We start from the raw sequence: 12,669 nt of genomic DNA, 5'->3' as shown, positions 1-12,669 counted from the left end.
ATCCGGCTCGATCAACTCCAACCAATAAATAAAAGCCGTTAAGCTCAGTGTGGCTTTAAATATTTAAATTCAGCACTAAACGGGTATTAAAAGTAATAGTGCCATTATCATGAATGTGTAATAGACCGGCATACAGTGCTGTGCGGGTGCATTGGAGATACAACATATTTTACAATTACTGTTTTTGTCATGCAAGTAATCATAATGATTGCTTGCTTTGCAATGTTTTTTTTCTAATTACAAGGTAATCAAACTATGACAAATGCATAATGAATCATTTTATGGAAGGGTAAATATGATTTTTAACAAAATCTGAGAATGTTTTTCCTTACATTCAAATTACAATAAAGCTCCATTCAGGACACTACTGAATCTATTTGTCTGGATTCAACTGTTCTTGACAGATTTCATTAAACAGTTACAATAAGTTGTATGGCACCATGATTCAATATTTAACCTTAAAGTGTAATGTTCTAACGTTCTTATTTTCAAAAGTTCATTCAAAGTGAAGCTTGAGTAGAGTCAATTATTTCTAGGCTCAAACTGACCTGTAGTTCTCTATGTAATATGGGGGCTGCTGTGGTTGTTGCATCTGCTGCCTCCTCCTCTTTTTGCGGCCCGGGTATGTCCCCGGACCCTCATCAGCACTGCTGATTGGCTCAAAGTCTTCAGCAGCAGAGAAGTAGGCTTCACTATCAGCCACTGACATGCTGGAGTCGGCGGAGCGGTACTGATGGAAGGTGTTGGAGTCTGCTGAAGGTGTGAACGGGAAGGAACCATAGCTCCGACGCTGCCGTGGTGAATCCAGGACGTTCTCGTCACTGCGGGAAACATCACAGCTAAACTGGACACCTCCAGATAATACTGGGGGAGGCTTCTCATTGAAGACAGCAGCTGACAGGCTCTTGGTGCTGCCTAATCGGCCTGAGTGTACAGAGGACTGGCGCTTGAGGGGAGAGCACAGAGGTGAGCGCACTGAAGAGCGTTCCTGAGCGTTGTTGGGTGAAATAGGAGAAACCTCTGGAATATCCCGAAAAGTGCTGTAAAAGCCACAAATACAACATTATAAGGAGAACAGTGAATCTTGTGTGATTTCATCACACTAAAGCCTGGGTTATGCTCCTGTGTAGTCACTGCACCGTCCCCACCAACACCGTCGTGATCCTTTTATAGCTCTTCCTCTGGGTCGAGCGTGTGACGTGCAATACTCTGCTGAAACGCTAGGGGCTCTGATTTCCGGAGAGTCAACTCAATGATCAACAATGGCTCTAGTTGACTATTTATTAGCTTGTTAGCTTACTTTGTCTCGAGCAAACAATGGCGTTATTGGAGCTGTGATTAAATCACGTATTAAAATGCGAACACCAGGCCAGGAAAAGGTGTTAGTGAAGGTGGGCTATACTCCCTCTGAACGAGTTGTACACACCCAGGAAATAATGTAGTACAAGCTGACCAATCACAGCCTTTATGGTCTGTGTCACTGCAAGGCAAAGTCAAATTTTTTTGGAGGTGCATGTCATGCTATGCAAGAGGGTATGGAGGGAGGAGAAAGCGTAGCGTACATTGGCACCTCAAAGCGGGAGCATAATCCAGGCTTAAATAAACCCTGTTTAATATTCTGTGCTAGAACAAGTCAAATATTGTTGACAACAATCAAATGTATTCTCAATACTACTCACTCAACAGGACTTTTGCCATTCACAGGAAACATGCGCTGCTCAACACTTGGCGAGGGCGTGTCCCTTTCTCCAGCCAGTAAGGGCAATGCCGCACTAGAGGAACTATTCTCTTCAGAGGAGGATGCGGAGCTATGAGAGCGTTGGGGTACCTGGAGACTTAGGTGCTGTTGACCACGCCTCTCAGGCACCTCAGGAGGCAAGCAGGGTGAGTGGGTATCGGTTTTCAGTCCAACAACCCTTCCTGAAAAAAAAGACAATACTATGAAGCCCAAGCTTTACTATCCAGCAAAAACTTGTACATGTCATAGTCAGACCTGCCAACCTTGATCAAATGTTATGAGTACTCCACTCCCACCCTGCACAAATCCAACTGAACTATTTTCCTCACAGACTGCTGTCGCTCAAGTGTGGCGTGCACTTCTGCGTCACTATGCTGTCCCCTCCAATGTTACGTTGATTCTTACATACTGCCTTGTGCTTTAGTTTTCCCATTTTTGCTGTTTTTTGTATTTAATTTTATTTCTACAATGTGATGCAGGCCAATAGAAAAACAAGGCACAGGTCGCAAATGGGCCGCCCTTTGGACACCCTTGCTTTTACGGCTCTTCATCAGGGTTGTGCATGTGATGTGATGTCAACTTTGTCAGCAACCACAACTCTCAATGGTAAATAAAAGAGAGAAGGGGAGTGTTATTGCAGCTAGAACTGATGTATGCGTTAGTCATTTTTTTATTGCAAATGTTGATCCAAAATAGAAGGAGAAGGCATTCGCGGAGGTGGGCTGTACGCCCTCTGAATGAGTTGTTAACACACAGAAAATAATGTTCTACAAGCCTAGCAATCATACCCTTCATGGTCTTCGTCACCCCAGTACTAGATTGTTTTTGGATTTGCAATTGCAATGCAACACTACGCAAGAGGGTTTGCACAGGGAGGAGTAAGCCGGTGTAGCATACAGTGGTCCATAATTCAGGTTTCAGAGGCTCAACTCAAAACTAAAAGGGGCAAAATGCAACAAAATATACCTGGAGAGCAGCAAAGTGTACAAGCATATTGAAGGGTCAAAATGTGTGCCAGGTCCAAAAATGCGACCATGTTGGCAGGTCTGCATACTGTATGCAGCACTAATTCAATTCATACCATCCACTTTTGGTGTTTCCTTGGTCATAATCCACTCCCCAGGGTGAAGCAAAGACTGACCATAACACATGTCGGACTCAGTACTGGAGGAAGAGAACGCCGACGAGGAGGAGGGTGTCATCTCTTCAAGTTTGAAGAAGTCCAGGCCCATGTTGGTTCCTCCAAAGAACCGACAGCCTCCAAGGCAGCCACAGCGATTCCTGCTGCGCTTGTTTCGAATACCCGCATCTTCTGGCCACAGGAACCAAAGTCTTGGGAGAAGCAGGTAGTAAAGAAAGTACAAATTAAACTAGCTAACAGCTAATTCTCCATAAAATAAAAAAGCAGTACTGCAGAGGCTTCACTTGGCAAGATTGTTGTTTTCTACCTTTTGGTCTGTGCATCATGTAGCTCCAGAAAATGCCGCTGGACTTCACATTTGGCTGAGTGGTCAGCGGCCAGGGCAATGTCTGCTGTAATGAGGTTCAGGTTGACTGAGCCTGCCTCCAGCCAGACAGAGCGTCGCAGCACTGGGGGTTGGCACAGACTTGGAGGAACACCTGGACCTTGCCCCTGCCCAGCTGGCGGCGGCCTGTTTGCCTCGCTGTGCTGCTGCTGCTCAATGTACTGTCGAATGTTCACGTCCTGCACCACAGCACTGATGCCCTCTCCCACTGCTTGGTTGTGAAGGTTGCAGTTGGCCACACGAACAACACCCATCTGACGTAAAGATAATGAAAAAAGCCCAGTAGTATACAGCGGATGCAACACTGACTGACTGACATCGACGGTTGTTGACATAAGTGAAACAGAAACTAGCTCTGTACATTTACTTGTGACTTGCATGATTGTTAAAGGGTGTTGAACCTATGGCCGTTTGTTGACAACGTTTTCCCACATTGGTGCATATTTTTATTAATTCGTATGTTTTCATATGGCCTTTTATACTTTTATATAACAAAGCTGCTGCGCTAATTTCATTGTACAGCAATGTCTTGACTATAATGATAATAAAGCTTTCACACAGGAACAAATCTTTCATCCAGTGGCTAACAATCTCATAAAAAATGTAATCAATCGGTGCATTTTGTTGATGGCTTTGGTAAAATCCAGGTTTATACTGCCATATTAGTCTTAAGTTTACATCACACTGAACAGAAAGTCACTGTACATGTTTTAATGAGGTCTAAGTAGACAGTACAGTGCATTACCACACATTCGAGATTCAGCATTCATGACTCAGCAAATTCATGGATTTTAGGTGGGGGTTTTTTTCTCTGAAAAGAGGCTGTTTTTTCCACAGAAAACACCTCATTTACCCTAAGTCGGTAATAATTTACAAATATGGAGTAATGCAGGTAAAATGTAAAGCATGCATGTACCACTGTTAAAAAAGCCCACGATTTTGGCACATTTATAAAAATAATGTTTTTTCATCAAGCAATGACATTCTGCACTTTAAAAGCGAAACTTACATAAAACTTGTACTCTATAACTCGAATTCCATCTGGTCATCGATCATCTTACTAAAATGTATTTAATAAGTGTGTGAGGCATACTAAAGAGGGACGGGGGAGGGTTCTAGAGCTGAATCTAATAATAATTATAATAGCCACTCTTTTTGCAAATGTTGATCTGAAATCTGAGAACATCAATGTCAAGCTAGCAGTAGGTTGGCGACTGGTTGTCAACATAAGCAGGACCGACTTAAACGGGTTCCACTGTATTTTATTGTATGTATTTAACATGAAATACATTGCAATGAAAGGTCAAGTAGATTTTCTGTTTTTTTCATATATTATTAATATGGAAATACAAAAAAAGAGGGGCTCATTACTTTGATGTTGGCCGCACAGCCATGTTCAACAATGAAAAGGTCCACTCCATCCATGGCCAATCGCGTCATGGTGTACTTGAGCTCCTCTGATGTTCGACAGTGACCTGGTAAGCATGTCAACTGAAACAACAATATACACAATGGAGTAAACAATGGTTTAGGCACACCGACTCAGATAAAGAATTTCTGGAAAGGGCTAATTATAGTTAATGAAAGTCTATTCTTAAAGTTTAAAATCATTAGATAGTCAGTAGCATTCTCTGCCCATTACATATCATTTTAACTGTTTGTCTTAACAAACATTACAGTGTGTGTTTTCTCAAATGTTCAGATACAGTAGGTTGAACATTTGAGAAAGCCTGATCAATATTGTCTGAATGATCACATGACAGTTCAATTCAGAGGTGTACCGCCCGCCGTACAGAAGAAAAGTGAATAGCTGGAGCTGATGAGGTTGAACATGTGAACACATTTTATCTAGAAAGACGCCACATTTCCTGGTTTGGTTTTACCTTAGCATCACAGATGCGACGGTCAGTGCCATGCTGGCAGATGACAGAGGGCTTTGGTTGGTCCAGCTGAAACTCGCGAGACACCACATGGAAAAGGAATGTCTCCCCCCATTCTAACAAGCAGGCCACCTAAATCAACCAACACACAGATGCTTTAAACATTAAAATGCATTAACTACAAAAGCTACTGCATTCCAAAGTTAAAACTATATATACGTAGCAAATTTCAAGGTATAAATTATGGATAAAAATTGGGAATTTGTACAGTATTTAGAATCCATCCATTTAATTGCTTGGACAGCATCTAAGCACACATACACACCTGTGGAACAGTCACCCTGCCAGTGAGACCCCCTGCCTGCATATCAATGAGCCAGGCGTACTCCAGGGTGTCACTTCCGAGTGGCAGCCCCTGGGCAGAGAACATGGCGTGCGCCCTCATCTGCAGGCCCGACAGGCTGAGGTGTCCATCCCTCAACACCGTGTCGGCTGTTGGACGCTGTGACCCGAAAAAAAGAAAAATTCACATATAGTAGTTTGCATTAATGACTTGGATCACGACATTTCTATATGTACAGTATGTGTGCGTTTGTATGTATACTTATGTATGTATTAGCAATTGATGTGATACGGAGAGGGGGTAGGATTAAATAATCTGCTTCTTCCTACTCCTTTGAGGACGTGAAATGGTGACTTGTAACTTGTCCCTCTCCTTTCATAAATTCTCAGCGACAATTACACGTTCACACATACGCACAAATTTATGTACGTATATACAGTATACATACAGACATACAGTGATACCTGTACACGCGTATACCTCCACTCAGAGTAGTTACGTATTTCCCCATATAATTCAATGATTTATCAATTGTTGGTTTTATACAGTGATGGTGATGTCGGCAATAAGATTATAGTTATTACAATTGTATGCATTACAGTTACTGTCATTTTGTTCACTTTTTTTGGTTAATATTTTCATTGCTATTATTACCACTAATAATATTTAATTCAGTATTATCACTGTGGTTGTTGATATTATTTTGTCATCTCCATTATGGCTTTTACGGCCGTCATAGACATTTGCTGATGTAGTCGTGTTTGTTTTTGTTGTTTGTCGTTGCAATTGTTGTTGTTGCTGTTGTTCTTGTCTCCCTCTTGTCCCTGCACTCCCCCCTCTGTTTTCTTAGTAATGGCTTGTCATGTGGGCATGAGAGATAAGGTCATCACCCCTTGGTGTGCCGTTTTATGAAGGGGCCACATTGCAAATTCCGGTTTCTCTGCCCTGATCCCCCCGCGCCCCCGTATTTGTGGTACTGGATGCCCTTTCATGTCATCCACTGGAGCCACTTGAGGCTGTGGGGATGAAATTTGTCTCCTTGAAGACGGCGTTGCTCTTTGCCTTGACTACAGCAAAGCGCATGAGTGACCTTCAGGCCTTCTCTATTAGCCCTGCTTGTCTGCAGTTTGCTTCGGGGCTGATGAGGGTCTGTAAGCGGCCTAACCCTGCTTTTGTGCCTAAGGTGATGGACTCATCTTTTAGGTGTTCCACTGTGGAGTTGAGGGATTTTCATCCACCTCCGTTTGCAACAACAGATGAGCGCAGAGTTAACTCTTTGTTCCTGGTAAGGGCATTGCACGTGTATGTTACAAGAACAGCAGAATTCAGAAGAGGGGATCAGCTGTTTGTGTCATTGGCCACACCCCACAGGAGCAAGCCACTGTCAGAGGCTGTCTCATTGAATTGTGGAGACTATCTTACTGGCCTATGCCTGAAAGGGGTTGCTGCATCCTTCACATTTAAAAGGGCCCATTCCACGAGGGGAATGGCCACATCGTGGGCCCTGTTCAGGAGGGTTTCTGTGCATGATATCTGTGTGGCGGCAAGCTGGGCTGGGCGTTTGTGAAGTGTCTGGGCCTTCAGTGGCACACGCAGTGTTGGATAATGTGTGTGAGCTTCGCAAATTGGACTGTGAATTGTTTAGCCTCTCTGCTGCAATACAGGAGATGGCCATATCTCCCATAGTGAAACACTGAGCGAAATTAGAAAAAGAACTATGGGTTACTCAACGTAGCCTTGGTTCTTTGATAACAGAGTGAGGTGTTTCACCTTTGATTCTCTCCTTACAGACACGGTAAGAAGTCGTCAGGAATGATTTAGAGGGAGAGGTCGGCTGTGTTAGAGGAGTGGGCGTGGCCCTGGCCACAGCTCAACCTGTCTGTCACTGACAGACGTTGTGTCATCAGAGCTTCCGTAGTGATACATGCCCAGGGCTATGGTATCCCATAGTGAAAAGCCTCAATCTACTATCAAAGAACCAAGATTACGTTGTGTAACCCAAACATTTTATTACTGATTTACAAATAAACATAGTGAAAAATATTACTCAGTCCCACTGACACTGAACAGTACAGTATGGCTTGGTACCGGCAACACTAATCCACATCTTATCTTATTTTGACGCCCTTCAGGTGGGGGGAACCTTGTAGATTGGGAACAAATGGGTGGAGATAAACAAAGCTGTAAACAAACTTTAGCTTTAAACAAGCTGTAGTCTGTTGGTCGCTCAGATATGGTTCATAGTACAATACAGTATATCCCTGCGATTGATCGAAGTTATGTTTTGAGACCTGTAAAATGTACTCACCACTAATGAATGATAAAGAAAGATGATAATGATGACATTTGCTGTGCCGTACGATGACGATTATGAAGACACCATACGCATCAACAGCCAATCAGCACAAAGTACAGTGGAACCTTGGAGTCCAGAAGGTCCGATTAACCAAAATGTACTCTAACCAAAGTAATTTTTCAAGAAAGCAAGTCAAATTAATCTGCTCCAGAAAGCCAAAATGTTAACACAAAACATGTATTTGTAGTTTTCCAATTCAAAATGCATATAAATACATATAATTGAGTAATGACAGGGATAAATTAACATTTAAGCATTTAATCATATTTATCCACTGATCTGTGATATAAATGTATTTTTGGAATGATTCCCATAATTTTTTACATTTTCTTCAGTAAAAATGACTGAATTTCCGCATTCCCCATCAAATACAGGGCAGATACTGGAGGTGAGTGACAGCGAGCCTCACAAACAAAGTCATACAGTGAGGTATTGTACTCTTATTGTAATCTTACCTGATAGTTGTCACTAATGAAAATGTGAATAGGTGATAGTAGTAGCTGAAGCATTGTTTCCTTGTAACCTTTCTTCATTTCAAAACATAACCGCTCCAAAAATCCAGATGGACCTTCTGGTCCTTCGCTGCTGCAGTGCTGGAGGGACCCCAAAAACATAAGTAACTAAAACATGAATCAACACATTTTTACACACAGAGTAATCCAAACAAGAGAGATGTAAAAAGAAATTAAATTCTAGATGTGCTGCAAAACATGAGGTATACATGCCCATGCCAATATTCTATACAAGTACATTTTTGCTCTACCTACTACCTTTAAAGCAGCTATAACTTTTAAAACAAGAAATAAATGTTTTACCATAGGTAATCGACCGTGGACTTTGTAGAGATTGATGAGCACAGTTATGTCCCAAGGCCGCAGGTCCAAAGGATGTATGTCGGAAGTTTCCTTATGCCCACTGTCTTCCATTCCCAGCGGAGACCACCCGAGGCCAGATGAGGAAGTGGACAAAACAGGACTGGACACTGTCGCTTCAAAGTCTGTGTACATGTCATCTTCACCAAAATAGTTTTCCTGAGAAACCAGTCAAAGAAGGTAGATTAGAAGGGTGACTCATAAGATTGTGGGTTCTCTTTTTAAAGCCATTGAAAAAAGTTCATACTTTGATGGCAATTAAAGCTCGGAGTAAAGGCCCATAAAGGATAATTTGGGAATCCGGGGACATCTCCATCTCCACATGAAGTCTGTCAGGTGGAAGCTCCGAGGGGTCAGTAGGTACTCGGCTATAGCCAGCTGAGGCAGAGGCAGACGTGTAGTGTGGGTGGCTGTGATGTGCTGAAGTGTGTTCTGGAGGCCGCAAAGCTGACAACATGGATTCTTCCATTTCAGAGACTGAAATTAGGTAAGAGACAATCAATCTAATTGGCTTTAGAAAGAATATGTGCAAAGGTTGTGGTACCACGACAGAAAGCTTACATGACTGCTTAAGTTGCTCATCTGCTTTTTGAGGATAAATGGGGTGCCAGGTGTAGTCAATGATCAGCAGGAAGTTTGGCACACTCCAGCAGTCCACCCAGCCGGCTCTAAAGTTAGGGCAGAAACAATTAGAATCACAACATACACTAGTCACATTGCAATATTGAACATTTCAAATAGACTCGACAGAAATATCAATGCAACACTTTTGCTTTTACTCACATCTTTCATGAGCTGTACTCATCCTCTACCAAGACGCAAGCATTCTGACCCCCACAGACCAGTGATGTGCCCATGAAGCACAGAAATCGGTCCCGTTCCTAAACCATCTCAACTTATGTGGCTAAAGACACCTGTCTGAGAAACAGTCCCTTCTATTAAAACCTCTCCATCACCATCGGCAAGACCAAAGACGAGTCAAAAAGAACTCAGGGACAAGATTGTAGACCTGCACAAGACTGGAATGGGCTACAAGGCCATAAGCCAGAAGCTTGGTGAAATGGAGACCACTACTGGCAGAATAATTCGGAAATGAAAGAAATACAGGATAAGATAACGGTCACCCTCGTTCTGGAGTTCCATGCACCTCGTGGAGGAAGGACGATTCTGAGAAAGGTGAGGGACCATATATCTTAGGTGAGGGAGCTTGTTAATGAGCTCAAGAGTTGGGACCACAGTCACCAAGAAAAGCATTAGTAACACACTCTGCTGTAATGGTTTGACATCCTGCAGTGCCCGCAAGGTCTCGCTGCTCAAGAAGGCACGTGTACAGGCCCGTCTGATGTTTGCCAATGAACATCTGACTGATTCAGACAAGGCTGGGAGGAATGTGGTGTGGTCAGATGATACCAAAATTGAGCTCATGGCATCAACTCAACACAACGTGTTTAGAGGCAGGGAAATATGAGCCCAACAACACCACTCTTACTGTCAAACATGGAGGTGGAAACATACTGATTTTTGGCTCTTTCTGTGACCAAAATCCCTCCTGAGATGTGTGCAACCCTAGTGACCAACAACAAGAAATGTCTAACCTCTGTATTTGCCAACAAAGGTTTCGCCACCTACAAAGTACTCTCAAGCAAATAAAAATAAATGTATTACTGTATAGGACTTTTTAAATTGTGTTTCTCAGTAAATCTACCAAAAATTAATATCTTTGTCAGGGGGTAAACCTAAACAATATGTATCTTCCCCACTGTCTCCTGCGTTGCAATGTTTACCAATGGAAGATGTCACGTTGTTTTTAATCCTGCTTTTTTTTAACTGAAGCTGTACACAGCAATTTATAGGACAATGAGCAACGAAGTGATATTTGGTTATTCGGGCTGTCAAATCTATTTAACTACTATTCATTTTCATTGTTAACTCATCACATGGAGTTTTTTTTATGTTCTCTCTATATTAAAGAGATATTTTATAGTGGAAACCTTGGCTCAACACGTAACGCCTGATGTTGACCTAAATAACGGCCAAATAAATATCCCACTTTAAAAAAGGACTGTATGCAGAACATGCATACACTTAGTATAATAGGTCCCCTTTAAGATAAGTTATACATTCAACAATAGCTAGTGTTAGTAGATAAACTTTGCCAAATCCCCATCATTACCTGACAACAAACATAATAGTGTGCATGCTATGTCAGCGTAACTCGCAGTCCCAATACAAAACTACTGTACCAAAGGTCACACTTCGAGACAAAAATCAAATTTTCTCCAACCTCACATGAGAGACAAACATTTGAGGAAAAAACATATGGTTGGTGTGATGTGCGTGATGTACTTACATTAACAGCAAAAGCAGCAGGACAATGCCCCTGACTCATTTTGTATGACGTATTTAAGTTTTGCAGTAATTTGACACTGGTTTGTTTCTTTGGTCCATGCAATGTGAGCTCAAGAGTTCACCTGCCAGCAACGTACTACATCAAAATATGATCTATCCCCATCAACAAAGAGAGGTAATGAAAGTCATGACAAAGATATAATTACCGTAAATACAATGATTTTAAAAAGTATATTATAAGAAATTATATTTCTTTTCATGTCCTACTACAATCAAGAATCCCAAAATGGGCAGCCTGGAAAAATAGGCTTGAACCAAAAACTGCCAAGAAACGTGCTGATGAGTCAGGCCAGAGCAAACATGTCTGAAATTGCAGGATTATGCAGAGCAGTACTGTATGGCCAGGGGCAAAGAAAAGTTCATCTTTGTCATCTACAATCTATTTTCACTACAGCTAGAATTCAATGGGAATAAAAACATGTATTTTATTCCAATCCAAAAAAGCGGCCGCACTTAAAAGTACCTCTTGTTATCCTGACATTTTATTTTCTCCTTTGCAATTCCTTATCTGGTGACTCATCAAGTCCTCCTCTCTGCAAGCACTGTATCTACTTTATTCCTACAACTTACTCTGCGTGGGTGATATTCCTCCACCGAGACTTGGTGGTTTTAGGAGGGGGGGCACTTTGATTCTCCCCTGGCATGAACATGTCGGGGGGTAGCTTCACATTCTGGTAATCTTTGGCAAGGGTGAGGAGGGGGTAGCGGCTTGGGTGGCACTCAGGCAGAGACAGTCGCATGTCTGTATCCTCCGCCTGAAAAGGTCAAAACGTACATGTACTTAGATACACCCACATACAGAGTAGATTTCTGTCTCCAGGACATAAAAATGCATCTGAATCTAAAAATAACGTATGCGTAATCTACAGAGTGCATTAATACTGCCGGCAGGACATCATGGCACTCACTTGCAGAAAAAACACATTTTAACAGGACTGCATTTGAAATAAGTCATTCTTTAAATAAGACTAACCTTCAAGCTGAAGCGGGTATGGCAGGTTGTTGGAACAAACTCATTGAAAGGCAAAGTGAAGTCTATATTGAGCGTCTCGCCACATGCTGCCAGGTACACTGCAGAAAATCAAAATTGCTGGGATTAGTCATACACTACAATGTAGCATAACAGCCAGAAGCACCCTGCCATGTTCCTTCTCTCCAGTGCTGAAGTGCATTAATTTGTGTTGGTGTTAATACTAAAAGACAGTGTTTCCCCTGCCATTATACTGGGGGGGCAGGTGACCCCACCAAGAGGTCAAGTTAATTTAATTTATATAATTACAGGACACCAGTCCAGGGTCTACCCTGCCTCTCGCTCAAAGACAGCCGGGATAGGCTCCAGCAGACGTGCAACCCTAGTGAGGCCAAGTGGTGCAGAAATGGATGGATGGATTTTTTCACCCTATATTTCATACAGAACAGGTCAATACCTTGTTCTTTTATTAAACAAACTAAATATCTTAATTTCTTGACAGCATGTAATTTCTGACTCTGCAGTCTACATGATTGCATGTTTACAATTTCTCATCTGCTCACTGTATTGCGTAC

The 12,669-nt window shown here is 42.2% G+C and overlaps 1 protein-coding gene across 1 annotated transcript in view; it reads right to left on the bottom strand.

Moving 5' to 3' along the window:
- Positions 1–12,669, bottom strand: part of kiaa1109 (KIAA1109 ortholog) — a 103,011-nt gene that overhangs the window by 62,467 nt on the left and 27,875 nt on the right. Inside the window, exons 16-28 of the mRNA XM_054796248.1 lie at positions 12,098–12,195; positions 11,695–11,879; positions 9,277–9,383; positions 8,963–9,192; positions 8,659–8,874; positions 8,299–8,436; positions 5,470–5,646; positions 5,148–5,276; positions 4,636–4,755; positions 3,187–3,518; positions 2,820–3,070; positions 1,680–1,920; positions 549–1,040 (exon numbers count right to left, since the gene is read on the bottom strand). Of these exons, the coding sequence (XP_054652223.1) occupies positions 549–1,040; positions 1,680–1,920; positions 2,820–3,070; positions 3,187–3,518; positions 4,636–4,755; positions 5,148–5,276; positions 5,470–5,646; positions 8,299–8,436; positions 8,659–8,874; positions 8,963–9,192; positions 9,277–9,383; positions 11,695–11,879; positions 12,098–12,195 (2,716 nt within the window). The remainder of the gene's footprint in view (positions 1–548; positions 1,041–1,679; positions 1,921–2,819; positions 3,071–3,186; positions 3,519–4,635; positions 4,756–5,147; positions 5,277–5,469; positions 5,647–8,298; positions 8,437–8,658; positions 8,875–8,962; positions 9,193–9,276; positions 9,384–11,694; positions 11,880–12,097; positions 12,196–12,669) is intronic.

This window comes from Dunckerocampus dactyliophorus, chromosome 13, assembly GCF_027744805.1.
Source record: "Dunckerocampus dactyliophorus isolate RoL2022-P2 chromosome 13, RoL_Ddac_1.1, whole genome shotgun sequence".
Classification (NCBI taxonomy): domain Eukaryota; kingdom Metazoa; phylum Chordata; class Actinopteri; order Syngnathiformes; family Syngnathidae; genus Dunckerocampus; species Dunckerocampus dactyliophorus.
Note: the sequence above shows the minus strand (reverse complement) of the source record. Positions and strands in the feature narration are given on the sequence as shown.